The sequence below is a fragment of the Adiantum capillus-veneris genome, chromosome 19, assembly GCF_014529385.1.
Source record: "Adiantum capillus-veneris isolate H3 chromosome 19, ASM1452938v2, whole genome shotgun sequence".
Classification (NCBI taxonomy): domain Eukaryota; kingdom Viridiplantae; phylum Streptophyta; class Polypodiopsida; order Polypodiales; family Pteridaceae; genus Adiantum; species Adiantum capillus-veneris.
This window is the reverse complement of record NC_140949.1, coordinates 150,801,319-150,821,563: the sequence shown is the minus strand read 5'-3', so window position 1 is coordinate 150,821,563 and position 20,245 is coordinate 150,801,319. Positions and strand designations below refer to the sequence as shown.

Genomic DNA, 20,245 nt, shown 5'->3' with positions numbered 1-20,245 from the left:
CAATCACGACAGCACCAAATAACCACTTCAAAACAATTCACAGTTCACAATAGATTTGCACTAGCCCGGCGGAGTTCCGTGCCTAGAGATATCGGCCCCAAAGACCGGCACCCCTTTTGGTATTTCTTTATGTATTAATCAGTGTTCAAAGTACAAGAGTGGGTCGTGTCTCACTCTCAGACTTTGCGTCCAGATGCTCTGTAGAGTGGGAGCCCGACTCACATGTTTATTTTACAAGGGATGCCAAAAGCAGAGCCCCAAAAGCTTAAAATCAAAAGCCTCAAAAATAAAGCAAAGGCTCTTTCTCTCACAAGCTCTCTTAAGCTTCAGCAAATAAAGCAAAAACTCTCTCTCTCTCTCTCTCTCTCTCTCTCTCTCTCTCTCTCTCTCTCTCTCTCTCTCTCTCTCTCTCTCTGTCTCTCTCTCTCTCATAATTTGCGTAGATTCAAAAGCTGGCCACGCAAATTCAGCAAAAAAGCAGCTCCGCAATTTCCGAAAAATTCGGTACAGTGCCACGTCATCATGTCAGCACTTTTTTCGGGATTTCAGTCTGCTGCCCTTTTAGGGTTAGGGTTAGGGTTAGGGTTTTTGTTGTTTTTAGGATTTCTGGCAAATTTATGGTTTGCAGGTTTTAGGGTTAGGGTTTCCAGAAATAGGGTTTTTAGCAGCAATCAGGGATAGGGTTTCCATGCTCTCGGACAGACACGTCATCACTTTGTAACATACACTCCTCTTGAAAGCATTGTAATCGCCCTTGATTACGCCTGCAAAACAGACAAAGGCCATAAACCGTCTTAGCAGACACTGACTGTTAGTACCTACGTACAAGGAACACACATCTAGCACATGTACCAATCAACAGTCACATCACACGACATCTGTAACAAACTTGGACACTCCAAGTCAAGAATCAACCGCGACAGCACCAAATAACCACTTCAAAACAATTCACAGATCACAATAGATTTGCACTGGCCCGGCGGAGTTCCGTGCCTAGAGATATTGGCCCCAAAGACTGGCGCCCCTTTCGGTATTTCTTTTTGTATTAATCAATCATCAAAGTACAAGAGAGCGGTTAGGGTTTCACTCTCAGACTCTGCGTCCAGATGCTCTGAGAAGTGAGGCCCTCACCACTAATTTAAAGGTTACAAGGGATGCCCAAAAGCAGAGCCCCAAAAGCTTTTAAAATCAAAAGCATCAGTTCTCTCTCTCTCTTAGAGAGTCTTTTCTCTTTTTTTTTTTAGAAAAAAGCAAAAGCAAAATTCGCGTCGCTCATCATTTTCCAAAAAAAAAAATTATTTTTTTTTAAATTTTTTTTTTAATAATCCGCCTCCGCGATTTCCGGAATTTAGGGTTTTTGGCAAAAATTAGGGTTTGCAGGAATTTTAGGGTTTCTGGCAGAAATTAGGGTTTTTGCTGTCCGCCACGTCATCACTTTGTGACATACCCCCCTCTTGAAAGCATTGTAATCGACCGCGATTACGCCTGCAAAACCGACAAAAGCCATAAACCGTCTTAGCAGACACTGACTGTTAGTACCTACGTACTAGGAACACACATCTAGCACATGTACAAAATCGACAGTCACATCACATGACATCACAGGACATCACCAGACATCACAGGACATCACATGACATTCAACATTCATTCGGATCTTAGACCATGATTTATCGGCAATGTAGCTAGCAATCACATCTAGGTCCAATCGGGACCTCATCGATGTCCGATTGACTAACCCCTATTGCAACCATGTCTATTCGAGATCAATCAGACCAAAATGCTGCAGTCATTTCGTCTATCAGTTCCTGTACTCACAAGAAGTCAAGAACAAATCAGTATCATAATCAGGAATTCCATTTCATAAAGTCATCCAGCAGAATACTGTCAGCTCTCAGTATCCCTGAAGCTCAAAGAGACATCAGTGACTTTAGTATCAAAATCGAGGCATCTGTTGACAAAGGAGTGGAGCGACTCCCCTCTTGTGCATCCCACTGCACCAGATCTTCGGCCAAGCTGAGTTTTTGGGTTCCGTTTGGAGTAGACTATGCTAAACCAAAACATCGAGGTAAAGTTTCACAATCCGAGGAGTATCTGCTAGGTCCTCCTCCTCCATCCACTTCGCATCAAATGCAGGAAAGTTCTTGAACTTGACCAAGAACCGCCTTCGGACTTTACCTTTCTTCGTATCATTATGTGCCAAAATCTGTTCAGGAACAAGGATCTGCTCGTTTTCTTCCACTTTGGGTTGCTCATCAGGCTCCCCATCATTAGGCACATCACCCTTAACAGGGTTCAAGAGACTCACATGCAATGCATTGTGAATCCTCCAAGTATCTGGCAGTTTCAATCGGAAGGAGACATCATTTATCTTGTCAGTAATCTGGAAAGGTCCGTAGTATCACATATTAAGCTTTGGAAAAAGCCTCTCCTTTCCTTTTTTCTTTCTTAGGCGTGCCTTCTCAAAAGTAAGAGCACCCAATCATCCTCCTTCAGTTTCCAGTCGCGACGATGGCGATCCGCTGCCTTTTTCTGTCGTTCTTGAGACTTCTGTAAAGTCTCGTGAACCTTGGCAAAAGCCGTATCCAAATCTCGCGAATATTCATCCGCTTCAAATTTCTAATCTTTCGTGCTCAGGAAGGATGGAACCTTCGCAGCAGTTTCAACAATCTCTCATGGCGTCTTCCCCGTCGAAGAGTGTATCGTGTTATTGTAGGCAAATTCCACCAAAGGTAAGTTCTTTTCCCATTGAGTCTTCTGATGCGAGATACAAGACTTCAATAAATCTAAAATCACTGAATTGGCAATCTCAAATTGCCCGTCAGTCTGCAAGTGGAACGATGACGAGAACTGCAACCGCGTCCCAATGTTCTCCCAAATTGCCTTCCAAAACAAACTCATAAATCTGGGGTCTCTGTCGGAGACAATCGTCTCAGGCGTGCCATGTAATCGGAAAATCATCGTGATCATTCTGTATTCTCGGGAGATAAAAAAAAAATGAAATCCATTTCAATATTTTCCCAAGGGGGGGTGGGTGGGTATGGGTAAAGGCTGTAACAATCCCTGTGCCTTATGCCTGTCAAACTTGACCTTCTAGCATACCAAGCAACTGCGCACAAACTCTTCCACATCCTTTTTCAGTCTCCGCCAAAAGAAATCTCTCTCTACCCCTTTCATGGTGGTAGCAATGCTGCGGTGACCCGTAAAAGGTGGACAGTGGCAATCAGTCATAACCTTTTCCCTCAACGGCTGTGTAACGCACAACATAGTCTTTTTCATCAAGTAGCCTTCTCGAAGGGAGTATCCAGCTACTGTCTCCCCATCCCGTATCCGTGTGAAAATATCTGCAAAATCTGTATCTGTGGCACACTGATCGACCATATCCTCGAAGCTCCTATGATGTATCGCGGAAATAGCCAGAACCAACGGTTTCCGAGACAAAGCATCTGCCACCACATTCTTCTGTCCCTGCACATGGACAATCTGGAAGTGAAACTGTGACAAGATGTTCGCCCACCGCATCTGCTTTTCCGAAAGCTGCTTCTATGACAAGAAGTAGCGCAAACTCTGATGGTCTGTAAAGACAATAAAATCCGCTCCGAGTAGGTAATGCCGCCACTGAGTAAGAGCATGGATAACCGCCAAAAGCTCTTTCTCATAAATCTGTGCTGTCATCTCCGGCTTAGAGAACAAACGGCTCTCGTAAGCTATGACATGGCCTTCTTGCATCAAGACCGCACCCAGACTACGACCACAAGCATCACAATATACTTCGAATGACTTTTGCAAGTCCGGCAAAGTCAAAATAGGTTCCGTAGTCAATTTCTCTTTCAATGTCTGAAAGGCAGTCACCTCTGTGGGTCCCCACGAAAAAGGTACTCCTTTCTGTGTCAAGATATGCAAAGGGGAAGCAACCTCAAACTTTCGTATGAACCGCCTGTAGTACGAACACAGTCCCAAGAAGGTTCTAACTTCATGGACATTCCTCAAATCGGGCCAATCACGGATAGTCTCTATCTTGGCCGGGTCCATTTGCACTCCTGTTGTGTTGCTGACACAATGTGTCCCAAAAAGTGTATTCATGGTAGGAAAAAATTCACTTTTCTTTGCATTAATCACTAGCGTGTGATCTCGTAATGCCTAAAAGACTTGAAGCAGATGATCTCTGTGTTCTGCCTCATTCTTCTAGAAAACAATGATGTCGTCAAAGAAAGTGCCAACAAATAGCCTGTACTCTCGAAAAATCCTGTCCATCATCCGGTTAAATGTCGCAGGAGCATTGGTTAAGCCAAAAGGCATCACCAAAAACTCAAATAACCCAAAAGTCGTCCGAAAAGCTGTCTTGTAGACATCTCCTGGCGCTATCCTGATCTGATGATATCCACTCTTCAAGTCAATCCTGCTAAAGCACGAGGATCCCTGTAACCTGTCGAGTATATCATCGATCCTAGGAATCGGAAATCTGTTCTTGATGGTGATTTCGTTGAGAATGCTATAATCGATGCACATTCTCCAAGATCTGTCTTTCTTCAAAATCAACAACACCGGAGAGCAATACGGTGAAGTACTAAGTTGGACAAGACCCTTTTCCAAGAGGTCTTTCACTGAGTTCATAATCTTTTCATTCTGTACTCGGCTCACACAATAAGGTGGCCGATTCGGTGGTGTGCTTCCAGATATCAGATCAATGGTATGATCTTCAGGCCCTCTCAAAAGCAATCGGCATGAGCGTGGAGAAAAAAAAATCTTGGCGTTCTTTTCTTCAGGTCAAAACATATTCAACTTTTATCCATGGTTCAGTTCTCCCAAAAGAATGAGTAAGAAAACTGAAGTTCATCAAGTACAATCTCTAAGCCCTTCATTTATCAAAGTCACTTTCTCGGCCCGGTAGTAAACCACGGCGTAGTTCTTGTGGTACCAAGGGATCCCGAGTAGAACGTCACTCACGTGCCCTGAACACCCCTGTCATTGCAAACGAAGTTTGCCAATGCTCGGTGTAATGGCAACATCCCATCCGGGTGCCAGTCGAACTACCTCCGCCAGTGGCGTCAGTCTGTCGGGCGCAGTTCTAAGTCGAGCCGCCAATTCCAAGTGAAAAGAAGTTGGCCTTGGCTTCTTCAAAAGAGCTTCCTGATCCTTCGCTTTGCCCCGAAAGCGGCAAAGTTTGTACTTTCATTCATTAGATTCGGTGCAGGTCCCACGCCATGTGGTACCAGTTCTGCTTTTCTATCTGCCTTTTCTGCCACATTCCTCAGCTGCTCTCGAACTCTCAGACCTGTCGTCGTCTTTATCATGCTGTTCTTTCTGTGCCTTATCAGGGCACTTTGCGGAAATATGTCCATGTTTCCCGCATCCAAAGCACTTCCCCTCTCTGATGAAGCGAGCTCTCTCCTCAGGAGTAAGCTTGGGTCGTGCATCCTTTTTTTTTCTCTGGGTTGCTCTTTTTCATTCTACTTTCATTCCCAGAAGTCTGTTCGGCTCGTTGTGTCATGGCCTCATCTGTGCGGTAGGTCAGACTGCCAGAGTGAATGGCAAAGCCGCGCTTCGCATGACTCATCAACTCCTGAATAGAAGCCGACTTCTGTTCCAAGCAGTGATTTCGGATCTCTGTAGGTAGACCCAAGGTAAACCGCTTAATCTGTTCTCTGAACGAGATCTTCTTGAATGAAGAGGCGGGTAGAAAAGAGCTCCAGAATCTTTCACAATAAGAATTCACTGTATCGCTCTTGGTCATCCGGAGATGGTTCCAAGCAGCTCGTATATCTCGCTCAAACTCTTGAGTCAACCAAGAAGAAATAAAAAAGCCTCTTGAATTTCAGCCATGTAACTGGCACAGTCTTGCTTAATAGAAGCGTGGACCACCAAGTACGAGCATTCCCCTCAGAGTAAGAGGCAGCTCTCCGAATCTTGGAGTGCTCTGAATAGCGTCCTCCCGCGAAAGCGATGTCAAACTGCTGTATAAGAGACAAAGCCTTCGAAGCATCTGAGTATCCTGAAAAGTATCAAACTTGATCGAGTGGCCACCTTCCTTAAACTCTCGGACTTTCTTGCTGTTATCTTCGAGAAAGTCATACTGGTTGGCTTTGTAAAAATTCTTCTTGTTCGCATAAAACTTTCCGTCATCGGAATCTGAGCTGTCTGTAGACGAGTCCTCAGTAGAACTGTCAGTCTCTGGGCGAGATGTAGCCTTCTTTGCCTTTTTCTTGCCCGTTCCGAAGCTTTGTGTCTTGCTTCGCTTTTTGCTTTTTTTTCTGTCTTCTTCGCTCTAATCCGAGGAGCTAGAAGAACTGTCAGAAGAAGAAGAAGAAGAACTGGGTACTCCTTCAAATCGAACACGCTTCTTCCGTTTCTTTACTTTGTCGAATGTCGACTGACGACCCAAATATCCCGGGAAGTCAGTACCTTTGTTCTGCTTTTTGCCGTGCTTTTTGCCTTTCTTTTGCACGTCGAAAAGTTGAGCAATCCGTGCATCAACCACGTTCTCCAGTTCCTTCTCCGTATATTTCTTGGAGGTAGAAGGTTTCTTGAGAGCGGGTTTCGGGAGTGGTGTTGTGGTTCTCTGCCACTCCATCTGTACCTCTTTCAAAGAGGCCTGGTTCATATATTTTGCCATCTTCGGGTCCTTGGCAAAATTGAGCATCATCTTTGTTGCATCACCAATCAATTGACGACGCTCCATCTCTCTTTGCTCCGCCTGAGTAGGCCGAGGCGGGCCATACTCTCTGTCTGAATCTTCGTTGTGATCCCAGCCCGCATCTCCAGATGCAGAGGGAGTCGACTGATCATTGCCTGAAGCCATAGGTGCCGCGGAAAAAAAAATTCGGAGATCGGATTTCCCGTAGAAGAGAAATCGGCCGTGCTCTGATACCATTGTAACAAACTTGGACACTCCAAGTCAAGAATCAACCGCGACAGCACCAAATAACCACTTCAAAACAATTCACAGATCACAATAGATTTGCACTGGCCCGGCGGAGTTCCGTGCCTAGAGATATTGGCCCCAAAGACTGGCGCCCCTTTCGGTATTTCTTTTTGTATTAATCAATCATCAAAGTACAAGAGAGCGGTTAGGGTTTCACTCTCAGACTCTGCGTCCAGATGCTCTGAGAAGTGAGGCCCTCACCACTAATTTAAAGGTTACAAGGGATGCCCAAAAGCAGAGCCCCAAAAGCTTTTAAAATCAAAAGCATCAATTCTCTCTCTCTCTTAGAGAGTCTTTTCTCTTTTTTTTTTATAAAAAAAAAAGCAAAAGCAAAATTCGCGTCGCTCATCATTTTCCAAAAAAAAAAATTATTTTTTTTTATTTTTTTTTTTAATAATCCGCCTCCGCGATTTCCGGAATTTAGGGTTTTTGGCAAAAATTAGGGTTTGCAGGAATTTTAGGGTTTCTGGCAGAAATTAGGGTTTTTGCTGTCCGCCACGTCATCACTTTGTGACAACATCACTAGACATCACATGACATTCAACATTCATTCGGATCTTAGACCATGGTTTATCGGCAATGTAGCTAGCAATCGCATCTAGATCCAATCGGGACCTCATCGATGTCCGATTGACTAACCCGTATTGCAATCATCATGTCTATTCGGGATCAATCAGACCAAAATGCTGCAGACATTTCGTCTATCAGTTCCTGCACTTAAAATAGTCAAGAACAAGACAGTACCATAATCAAGAATTCCATTTCATAAAGTCGTCCAGCAGAATATTGTCAGCTCTCAGTATCCCTGAAGCTCAAAGAGACATCAATGACTTTAGTATCAAAATCAAGGCATCTGTTGACAAAGGAGCAGTGACTCCCCTCTTGTGCATCCCACTACACCAGATCTCCGGCCAAGCTGAATTCTAGTTCCATTTGGAGTAGACTATGCTAAACCAAAAGCATCGAGGTAAAGTTTCACAATCTGAGTAATATCTGCTAAGTCCTCCTCCTCCATCCACTTCGCATCCAATGCGGGATAGTTCTTGAACTTAACCAAGAACCGCCTTCGGACTTCACCTTAAATCTTCGTATCCTTATGTGCCAAAATCTGTTCATGAACAAGGATCTCCTCGTTTTCTTCCACTTCGGGTTGCTCATCAGGCTCCCCCAGCATCAGGCACATCACCTTTAAAAGGTTTCAAGAGACTCACATGAAATGCATTGTGAATCCTCCAAGTATCGGGCAGTTTCAATCGGAAGGAGACATCATTTATCTTTTCAGTGATCTGGAAAGGTCCGTAGTATCACATACTAAGCTTTGGAAAAAGCCTCTCCTTTCCGGTGGAACGATGACGAGAACTGCAACCGCGTGGCAATGTTCTCCCAAATTGCCTTCCAAAACAAACTCGTAAATTTGGGGTCCCTAACGGAGACTATTGTCTTAGCCATGCCATGTAATCTGAAGATCTGGGCCACAAACAGTCTCGCTAAGTGATCCGGCTTGACTGTTTTCTTCCTTGGAATGAAATGAGCCTGTTTGCTAAATCTGTCAATAACAGTCCAAATACCATCGTGACCACTCGGTGTTTTCGGGAGATCAAAAATGAAATCCATTGCAATACTTTCCCAGGGGCGGGTGGGTATGGATAAAGGCTGTAACAATCCCTGTGCTTTATGCCTGTTTGACCTGACCTTTTGGCATACTAAGCAATTGCGTACAAACTCTTTCACATCCTTCTTGAGTCTCCGCCAAAAGTATCTCTCTACCCCTTTCATGGTGGTAGCAATGCCGCGGTGACCCGTAAAAGGTGGACAGTGGCATTCAGAATAACCTTTTCGCTCAACGGTTGTGTAACGCACAACATGGTTTTTCTCATCAAGTAGCCATCCCGAATGGAATATCTCGGTATTGTCTCCCCATCCCATATCTGTGTGAAAACGTATACAAAATCTGTATCTGTGGCATACTGATCGACCATATCCTCAAAGCAACTATGATGTATAGAGGAAATAGCCAGAACCAACGGCTTCCAGACAAAGCATTTGCCACCACATTCTTTTGTCCCTGCACATGGACAATCTAGAAGTGAAACTGTGACAAGATGTTCGCCCACCGCATCTGCTTTTCCGAAAGTTGCTTCTATGACAAGAAGTAGCGCAAACTCTGATGGTCTGTAAAGACAAAAATCCGCTCCGAGTAGGTAATGCCGCCACTGAGTAAGAGCATCGATAACCGGCAAAAGCTCTTTCTCATAAATTTGTGTTGTCATTTCTAGCCTTGAGAACAATCGGCTCTCGTAAGCAATGACATGGCCTTCTTGCATTAAGACCGCACCCAGACTACGACCACAAGCATCACAATATACTTCAAATGACTTCTGTAAGTCTGGCAAAGTCAAAACTGGTCCCGTAGTCAATTTCTCTTTCAATGTCTAACAGGTAGTCACCTCTGTGGGTCCCCACGAGAAAGGGACTCCTTTCTATGTCAACATATGCAAAGGGAAAGCAACCTCTGCAAACTTCCGAATGAACCGCCTGTAGTACGAACACAGTCCCAAGAAGCTTCTAACTTCATAGACATTCTTCAAATCGGGCCAATCACAGATAGTGTCTATCTTGGCCGGATCCATTTGCACTCTTGCTGCTGAGACAATGTGTCCCAAAAAGTGAATCTCTGAAGAAGATGATCTCTGTGTTTTGCCTCATTCTTAGAGAAAACAATGATATCGTCAAAAAAGTGCCAACAAATAGCCTGTACTCTCGAAAAATCCTGTCGATCATCCGGTTAAATGTTGCAGGAGCATTGGTTAAGTCAAAAGGCATCACCAAAAACTCAAATAACCCAAAAGTCGTCCGAAAAGCTGTCTTGTAGACGTCTCCCAGCGCGATTCTGATTTGATGATATCCACTCTTCAAATTAATCCTGCTCAAGCAGAGGATTCCTGTAACCTGTCGAGTATATCATTGATCCTAGGAATTGGAAATCTATTCTTGATGGTGATTTCGTTGAGAGCTCTATAATCGATGCACATTCTCCAAGATCCGTCTTTCTTCAAAACCAACAACTCTGGAGAGCAATACCGTGAAGTACTAGGCTGGACAAGACCCTTTTCCAAGAGGTCTTTCACTTGGTTCATAGTCTCTTCATTCCGTGCTCGGCTCCCACGGTAAGGTGGCCGGTTCGGTGGTGTGCTTCCAGGTATCAGATCAATGGTATGATCTTCAGGCCCTCTAAAAAGCAATCGGCATGAGTGTGGAGAAAAATCTTGGCGTTCTTTTGTTCAGGTCAAAACATATTCGATCTTTATCCATCGTTCAATTTTCTCCCAAAAGAATGAGTAAAGAAACTGAAGTTCATTGATACAATCTCTGAGCCCTTCATTTGTCAAAGTCGATTTCTTGGCCAAGTAGTCAACCACGACGTAGTTCTTGTGGTACCAAGGGATTTCGAGTAGAACGTCACTCGCATGCCCTGAACACCCATGTCATTGCAAACGACGTTTGCCAATGCTCCGTGTAATGGCAACATCCCGTCCGGGTGCCACTCGAACTACCCCCGCTTGTGGCCTCAGCCTGTTGAGCGTAGTTGAAAATCGAGCCGCCAATTCCAAGTGAAAAGAAGTTGGCATTGGCTCCTTCAAAAGAGCTTCCTAATCCTTCACTTTGCCCCAAAAAAAAAAAACGGCAAAGTTTGTACTTTCATTCATTTGATTCGGTTCAGGTCCCACGCCATGTGGTACCAGTTCTGCTTTTTATCTGCCTTTTCTGCCACGTCTCTCAGCTGCTTTAGAACTTTCTGGCCTTTCTTCATCTTGTTCATTCGGTGCCTTGTTGGGGCATTTCGCGGAGATATGTCCATGTTCCCCGCATCCAAAGCACTTCCCCTCCCTGATGAAGCAAGCTCTCTCCTCAGGAGTAAGCTTGGGTCGTGCATCCTTCTTTTCTGAGTTGCTCTTTCATTCTACTTTCATTTGTTGAAGTCTGTTCGGCTCGTTGTGTCATGATCTCATCGGTGGGGTAGGTCAGACTGCCAGAGTGAATGGCAAAACCCCGCTTCGCATGACTCATCAACTCTTGAATAGAAGCAGATTTCTGTTCCAAACAGTGATCTTGGATCTCTGTAGGTAGACCCAGGTAAACAGCTCAATCTGCTCTGTGAATGAGATCTTCTTGAATGAAGAGGTGGGTAGAAAAGAGCTCCAGAATCTCTCGCAATAAGTATCCACTATATCTCTCTTGGTCATCCGAAGATGGTTCCAAGCAGCTTGTATATCGCGTTCATACTCTTGAGTCAACCAAGAAGAAATAAAAAGCTTCTTAAATTTCATCCATTTAACTCGCGCAGTCTTGTTTAAAAGAAGTGTGGACCACCAAGTTCGAGCATTCCCCGTAAAATAAGAGGCAGGTCTCCGAATCTTGGAGTGCTTTGAGTAGCGTCCTCCCGCGAAAGCGATGTCAAACTGCTGTATAAAAGACAAAGCCTTCGAAGCATCTTTGTATTCTGAAAAAGTGTCAAATTTGATCGACTGTCCACCTTCCTTAAACTCTCGAACTTTCCTACTTTTATCTTCCAGAAAGTCATACTGGTTGGCTTTATAAAAATTCTTCTTGTTCGCATAAAAGTTGCCATCATCAGAGTCTGAACTCTGTAGACGAGTCCTCTGTAGAATTGTCACTCACTGGGCGAGATTTAGACTTCTTTGCCTTTTTCTTGCCCTTTCCGAAGCGTTGTTTCTTGCTTCGCTTTTTGCCTTTTCTGTCTTCTTCGCTCGAATCCGAAGAGCTAGAAGAACTGTCAGAAGAAGAAGAAGAAGAACTAGGTACTCCTTCAAATCGAACACGCTTCTTCTGTTTCTTTGCCTTATCAAATGTCTACTGACGACCCAAATAACCCGGGAAATTAGTGCCTTTCTTTTGCTTTTTGCCGCACTTTTTAGCTTTATTCTGCGCATCAAAAAGCTGAGCAATCCGTGCATCAACCACCTCTTCTAATTCCTTCTCTGAATATTTCTTGTGAGCAGAAGATTTCTTGAGAGCGGGTTTCGGGAGTGGGGTTGTGCTTTTCTGCCACTGCTCGTAAACTTCCTGGAAAGAAGTCTCGCTCTCATATATTTTGTCAATTTCGGGTCCTTCGCAAAACTGAGTATCATCTTTATTGCATCGCCGATCAATTGACGACGCTTCATCTCTCGTTGCTCCGCCTGAGTAGGCCGAGGCGGGCCATACTCTCTGCCGGAATCTTCGTTGTGATCCCTGCCCGGATCTCCGGATGTAGAGGGAGTTGACTGATCCTTGCGTGAAGCCATAGGTGCCGCGGAAAAAAAATTGGGGATCGGATTTCCCGTAGAAGAGAAATTGACCGTGCTCTGATACCACTGTAATTGACTTGGACACTCCAAGTCAAGAATCAATCACGACAGCACCAAATAACCACTTCAAAACAATTCACAGTTCACAATAGATTTGCACTGGCCCCGCGGAGTTTCGTGCCTAGAGATATTGGCCCCAGAGACTGGAGCCCCCTTTCGGTATTTCTTTATGTATTAATCAGTGTTCAAAGTACAAGAATGGGTCGGGTCTCACTCTCAGACTCTTAGTCCGGATGCTCTGCAGAGTGAGAGCCCGACTCACATGTTTATTTTACAAGGGATGCCAAAAGCGGAGCCCCAAAAGCTTAAAATCAAAAGCCTGAAAAATAAAGCAAGGGCTCTTTCTCTCACAAGCTCTCTTGAGCTTCAACAAATAAAGCAAAAACTTCCTCTCTCTCTTTCTCATAATTTGCGTAGATTCAAAAGCTGGCCACGCAAATTCAGCCAAAAAGCAGCTCCGTACTTTGCGGAAAATTCCGTACGGTGCCACGTCATCATGTCAGCGCTTTTTCCGAGATTTCAGCCTGCTGCCCTTTTAGGGTTAGGGTTAGGGTTAGGGTTAGGGTTAGGGTTTCTACTGTTTTTAGTATTTCTGGCAGATTTTAGGATTTCCAGAATTAGGGTTTTCAACAACATTCAGGGTTAGGGTTTCCGCATGCTCTCAGGCAAACACGTCATCACTTTGTGACAGAACCTGCAAAACGCTAGGGGTGCTTGCTGATCCCAAAAACGCTAGGGCTGATCTGGAGACAGCTGCAAAAACGCTATGCTTCTGCTTGATCCTGATGTTGCCGGTGCTTGAGGTGCTTGTCGTGCTTGACGACAAGCAACTAAGGTGCTTGAGGTGATTCATGACTAAGGTTCTTGAGGTGTTTCAGAGTCAAACTTGACTCCTACATAGGAGGGGACGAGCCCTAAGAGTAGGGGATGAGAGAGAACACACGCGCACTCTCTCAAGGTAAGCCCGAGACTCAAGAGGCATTAAGGACACATGTCAAGCACCTACCCATGTTGCCTTGATGTTGTGCCTAAAGCCTATTGGATGGCATTTAAAGGGGTCCAATGAGAATTTATTTTAATTAATTAATTATTCAAGCCCTCTCTCTCAAAGAGGAAAGGAGGACACTTGTCCAAATGCTACCTCTATTGTTGCTGCAACTGCAAAACGTTGGCTGATCTGCAATGCTGAAAACACTAGGCTTTGGGTGCTTGCTGATCCCAAAAACGCTAGGGCTGATATGGAGACTACAGCAAAAACGCTATGCTTCTGCTTGGTCCTGATGTCACCAGGCTGCTGCAATTGCAAAACGTTGGCTTATCTACAATGCTGAAAACGCTCGGCTTTGTCTTGGCTGAAAATGCTAGGTGATCATGCCGGGGGGTCTTGCTGAGAAGGTGCACTAATGCCGGATGTCTGGTCCCTGTTGCCTCTTCTGCCAAAAAGTGCTAGTGCTAGGTTTTCTTATATAGATCCTTACTCATTTTGCCCTACCCAGTTTCCCAACAAAAGTCACTTAAAAATAATAAGTGAAAATTGGCTAAAATAGGGAAAATAGGTCTATGCACTGTAAAAATGCTCCCGATGGGTTCTGACTGAAAATCTAATGGTCATGTTGTGTGCAACCAGAGGATATGCATCTACTCTAAGTGTCTAGACATGCATGGTCTACGAACAAACTCACAAAAGTGCCAGAACACTTCCTAAGCTAGACTGACTGAACTAAACTGAATTGATCCCTAGTCATGAAGTAGCTTGTCCACGTACACATAGGGTAATTGTGCACGTGACAGTTCGGTATCGTGCATAGTAACAGGGGACGGAGCCTAGGGATGGTGGACGGACGAGACCGGGATGGGGATGGGTGGGGACGGACGGCAAACGGCTTGCCAAGTGGGAATGCAGTCAAAACATCCCGGTGACACAGCAGGGGGACGGCAGGGAACGGCAGGGGTTGGCACAGAACTTTTTTGTGGCTAGTTTCTCTCCAACAGCCATATGTTTGAACTTTGAAGCACCCCAATGGCTATAATAGCCACCCTTTGGGTCCTCATTTCTCGATGTCTTATTAGCACATTTGCGTCTATATGACTAATGTTCTTTGGTCTATTCAGTGTAAATTTGTGGTCAAAGTGATGCTCTATGTGTATGGCATGTGTGTAGGTCAAAAAATGCCAAAAAAAACTCTTCTTTTTTTTTTGCCGTTCCGACCACCGTCCCCGTTTCCTGACTTTTGCCGTCCCGTCCCCGTCCTTGTCCCTGTTCCCAACCCCAACCCGCCGTCCCATGTAACTATGGTATCGTGTCCTCAAGATGATCCTCCTCCGAAGGGATAGAGTGTACTCAAGATAGGAAAGAGGTGCCCAATTAGCCTCTAAAGAAGGCCATTGTCACTCAACAGAAACCCAATCCAACTCAACCAGTGGTCGTCCCGGCCAAATCCACACCCTCCAAAACAGTGACTCGTTTGCTCTGAAAACAAAGTCAGCACAAAAGCGCCTCCCCACCAAGCCCACCGATCTAACAAGCTCCCAATTAGCATCTAATCGGTGATCGAGATAGACCTTACCCTCACAAGCGAGTCTAATGTGATAGCCATGATGGCCAATCTCTGCAATGTCAAAACACCTATGTCCCATGCTTCACAACGATTGGGTGTCTTGAGTGAGGATGAAAAAACACCCACTAGCCTTGATGAGAGGGTAAAAAAGTATGACCCCCAATGAGGCCATGCTAGTCAACAAGAATAGCCACATCAATCTCTCGCATGTGTGTTGCAACCCCTCTCCTAATCCCATAGGTAGCTCCAATGTCTTTGCACCAACCAAGGAAGCTTTGACCCATAAAGTAAGGATGCTATCAAACCATCCTCCCATCTAGCCCGATCAATGTGGGTCCTCTCTCCTAGTTTTCGCCCCCTCTACATATGTGCCATATGCATTCCAAATAAGTGGTTGCTTTCTTACTCCTCCCAACAACAAGGTATGTGTCGAATCAAAGCAGGACGCAGATCCATCCAAATCCTCAGCAAGCAACACATAAATGGAGACAAATGTGATATCCAAAGGTGCATCTGTAAAATTGAAACAAATGGTCGAGCACCAAGCGCCATCACTATCCATGTCACGAGCGCATTGCACTGGAGCCACATGGACAAGCTACTGCTATAGTTTAGCATCAGTCTTAGTTAGCTTAGGATCTAGTATGGCACTTTGTGAGAAGGATGTGCATGATGAAGCAGGTCATAGTTGCATACCCTCACTTGCACAGCATAGTCCCTTAGACATTTAGGCATATGAACAGTCAATTAAGTCATCTATTAATATATGGTAAATCACGAAAGCACCTATACAAGCAACCCCTTGGTCCCCATTGGGAGCATCATAAGATCAGTACCCAATACCCAACAATATCCTAGCGTTTTCCTTCAGCATCCATCCGTGTTTCCATCACCAACACCTTCGGCATCAGCAGACCCGCCCAAGTGTTTTGCATTTTCAGCCCTTAGCCACATAGAACCAAGCATCTACAGCAAGATCCCATCAGCACCTCAACGTCTAGGACTATTGTAATAGCATTGTGCGATCTGAAGCAAATACCTCTCTAGCGATAGAGAGAGGGGCCCTTGGAGCGGTTTGGGACCCATCTAGTGTTAAGTCTTCTCTCTCTCTCTATCACTCACAGAACCTTCACTCACAGTACCATTCTCTCCTCTCTAGTCTTTACACATCTTAATGAAGTAAAAGGAACTCTCTCATTCAGAAAAAGGGACCTTGAGTACGCATTGAGCGCTCATCTTGAGCATTCACCGTAAATCATTGCCGCTGCGCATTACAATCCATGAACGCAAAACGAGGAGAGGCACATGACAAAGCATGGTATAAAATTTGCTTCCAAGGCTCACCCCTACGAAACAATCCTTTACCTTCTTACTCCACTCGCTTTGCCATTCAGCTCTTAGATTGTATATCCCTATGGTGTGCCTTAGCATCCCTAGTAATTTTCCCTATGGTCTATGCCCATATTGTATTCCGAGTTTTTTTCAATGCCAATTTGTCTGTGATGCCTACAAGCTTTTTGTAATGCCTTTCGGCTCTCGGGTAACTTTGCTTATGTAATACAAAGGATCAAGCCCTCCAAACGAAAAAAAAACATTACTGCCATGCTAGGGAGAATTCTGTCTTTGACCAAGGGATTAGAATGGACCACCTTTCTAGAGAAAGAGTATCTGCACCTGGCTGGACAATGAAAATGATCAGACGCACAAACTTTCTTAGTAGAACTCTAGAGAAACTTGACATGTAGCAAAAGACCTTTGGTCTCAGTAGAATCTTCGGTAAGAATAATGTGTTCGCCAAGTAGAACATTTCATGATTTTAAAGATCCTGAAATCCATTTGAATGCTCTACTCTATCCTTAGTAATACATGATGGGGTGACAAAAAGACCACATTCTGAATGGCAAAATATTGGTTTAACCTTTTTTCCAAAAAACTTTAGCATGTAGAATTGACCTTGAGAAGTCACCCAGACAGTTCGTATTAAGTACTACGAACAAGCACAAAGTTTCCTTGTCAGCTCAGTGACCTCTCGAACCTAGCATCTCTAAGAACCCCATTCAAGTGCGAACAAAAAGCACCTTTACCTCTAATGTAAGAGTGAAAATAGTCCCTAGTGACTAAACCCCAAAGAAGAACTAATCCTTCCTATTCAGGGTAAGGTGTGGCCTGGATGTGCAGCCAGTCTTACCATGCCCTCTCTAACTGAAGTACCTCAGGGATGGCAGTGGCGAGACGGTCTGGCTTTCAGACAAAGAAGCATATTCACAACCACGTCGCAAAAACGAAGGCTGACTATTCCATTCAGATGAGGCAAAGCAGCAAACCTGTTCAACTCGTACAAATGCAAGACTCCGTGCCAATCTTCTACAAGTCAGAACGGGTCTGCCTTCCACCAGTGCTCTGCTTTGGACTTCAGCAACAACAATGGTACCCATGTTGACATTCTCACCACGATAAATGCCATCATTGGCTGCTTTGTCTTCAACCAGTAAAACTTTCCCCTGAGGCAGTGCCTCAGAACCTTCAACATTCTCACTGCTGTCATCATCTGGAATTTTGAAGAAAGAATCGGCTCCAATCTCTGTAAATGGTTGGAAGTCTCTCATAGTCATAATTGCAGGAACCCTGCCTCCAATTTCTAAGCTCAATTCATCTTCATCTGCGTAAGTGACCACACCCAGAACAATATCTCCCTCCTGGGGCTCATAGTACTCTGAAGTCCGTACCAATTGTCCAGGGCCATCGTGAATCATTCCAAAAGCTTGTCGGGACAGCCCCTGATTAGACTCAACATTCCTGTTGAGAGGGATCGATGGAGAAGCTGCCATAGCAGTACTGAGCGGTTCTGCTGCTGGCTGACCTGGCGAGAAGGTAGCACTTGATTCGAAGGGCCTAGTTTGTGGAAAAGCCGAAGTGCCACTTCCATTAATGACATTTGAAGGTCTTCCTGGAGAGGAAATCATAGGATAACTAGGACCAGGTGGCCTGCTTGCCTCCGTACTACTTCTTTGAAAGATAAATGGCTTCTCCCCCTTACCTTCATCCAATGGCCTGCTTTCCTCAATTGGTTTGCTTGTAGAAGAAGTGGGCTCGTTAGTCACTAGCCTTGAATCACTACTGGCAGGTCTAGTCTGTGGAAATAGAGATCCACTTGCATCAGCGGGGGCTTCAAATGGTCTTGTTGATGGGAAAAGGGGCTTGCTGGAGGTTTCTTCAAATGGTCTTGTGGATGGAGACAAGACCCTAGCATCAGAACTATCTCCTGTGGACCTTAACTGGGGTGATAAGGTTCTTCCACCAAAGCTTGGCTCCTCGGTATGGGTGGCAGGAGTAGAAAATGCACTTCCCAAAGGTGGAGGGGAAGGAGAACCATCTGAAGCCAATGGCCTTCCATCAGAAGATGATGACAAGGAGCCAACAGACGTTGATGGCTGGTCTGCTGTGCCTGTAGGTGAAAATTCTTCAACACCTACTGGCTGAATGGGTCTGGCAGCTGCCTGTGACAAAGCATCCTCCTTGTCGATGGGTGTTGTCGTCGTCGACTCTGTTGGCTGTGGCTGTGGCTGTGGCTTTGGCTTTCTGGGAGGCATAGGCGAGAATATTCTCTTCGGAGTGGTATTGACATTTGGATCCAATGAAGGAGGTACATAGTCACGAGGTACATGTGCAGGCTGTATAGGCCTTGGTATGGTGAATAACGGCTTGCTACCTTCAAAGAGATGCTTGTTGGGTTTCGGGTTGAACGGTGGCCTGGAAGGGTCCTTCTCTCTGAGTTTGGCCTCCTCCTCTGCTCTCTTTTCATTCAAGCTTTCTAGGAACATGAGGAAGCTACTGGTGGGCTTCTCCTGTTTGGGTACGTAGTCGACACCAACATACTCATCGTAGTAGTCTTCAAAGGGACCACCAAAAGGAATGCGGGGAGGGGGCGGAGGCTCATAGCGTATCATGGTATTAGCAGCATAAACCTGATAATCAAATTCAGGGCCAAAATCAGGCCCTGAGTCTGCAGCGGGACTGGGACTGGGGCTGGCGCTACCATTAGAATCTGTAGAGCTTGCATCCAAAAGAGGCTGTGTTTCAACAAGCGGATTGCTGAACGTTGCGCTGACATTTGCATCAGCTACTGCATTTGCTTGCCCTGTGAAGTTACCTTGAGAGAGAATCACTCCACTGAATCGTGCAGTCGAGGACGTGAGCTTAACCGAGAGTAGAGAGAAGTCGCTACGCAGACTACAGTCGCGAGGGCAGGACAGGATAAGAGTTGGGCGCAGCACAGCCCTTCTTCTGCCCCGCAGACCATTGCAGCAACAAACTCTGTCTTCGGAAGACGGTGTTGGATATAGGAGGTGTGAAGTGCATAGAGGACGCAATATGTACGAGGTCGCCATGGCCACACAGGCTTGAACCTGGAGGATAGGTGTGGAAGCTTGTCCTCCCTGTGTGTAAAGGATCTCCTCGAGGTTTAGCCTAGGTTTAAGTAGCACCTTATCTTTCACATGAAGATATATTTTACTCCCTCACCCTTAACAATGGTTAAAATGGATAAACAGTTTAAAGAACTCAGGTAGACATTATAGTTAGCACATAGTTGTTATCTAGATGTTTGAGACAAGTCCTATTTAATGAAGCCTCCTCGCTTGCTAGCCAAAATAGCCCAATTCTGAGCTTTTCCGACCAGCACTCGTGTTCATGGTTGCACCAGTCAACTCTATTCTTACCAACTATAGATGCCACTCATCGAGAAACTACGACACAATTGTGGTAGGTCCTAGTGCTCAACATATAGCTCTCTAGCATGCCAGCCTTCCTCCTCAATCCCTATCAAATAGGTGACCATAGCTAGGTTGGTAAGGTGCTTGAATACCAATTGATGCCACGTTCGAAAGAGGTGTGGTGTACGTGAGTGGGTGTGTCCTCTTGCTGTTAAATGAAAAAGAACAAAAAAAAAAATCAAATTATTTGTGTCCTCTCTTGGATTACTAAAGTAAAATTGCATGTAAATTTTTTCTACAGGTTTAATAAAAATATGAAGTTTCTTTTATGAGAGAGAAAGAAAGAGGAAAGAGAGAGGAGAGAGTGTTTTCCCTAAAGGTCAAGCCGCTTGTGCGTAGCAAGTTGCCTAACCCAAAATTGGGCATACAAGCAATCTTCATTGATTACTATGATAATCAAATTAGGTCTCCCTAATCTTAGAAAAATTAAAATTCTCTCAAAACATATCAAGTGCATAAGTGAAGGGTGAGTTTATGAAATGAAAAGACAGATGAAAGTGGAAAGTCAACAGACATATGAAGGTGGAAAGTCAAAAGACGCATGAAGATGGAAGTCAAAAGAGGTATGAAGATAGAAAATCAAAATACCTTTTGTGTCCATATAAATAGGTGTTTCTCTTCTCC

At 44.9% G+C, this 20,245-nt stretch overlaps 1 protein-coding gene across 1 annotated transcript in view; it reads right to left on the bottom strand.

Annotated features, from left to right (window-relative positions):
• The window catches only part of LOC147435075 (uncharacterized), a 61,961-nt gene extending 42,649 nt beyond the window's left edge, over positions 1-19,312 (bottom strand). The window contains exon 1 of the mRNA XM_086491438.1: positions 17,174-19,312. Within this exon, the coding sequence (XP_086347564.1) occupies positions 17,174-19,237 (2,064 nt within the window). The 5' untranslated portion in view covers positions 19,238-19,312. The remainder of the gene's footprint in view (positions 1-17,173) is intronic.
• Positions 19,313-20,245: the final 933 nt, after the last annotated feature.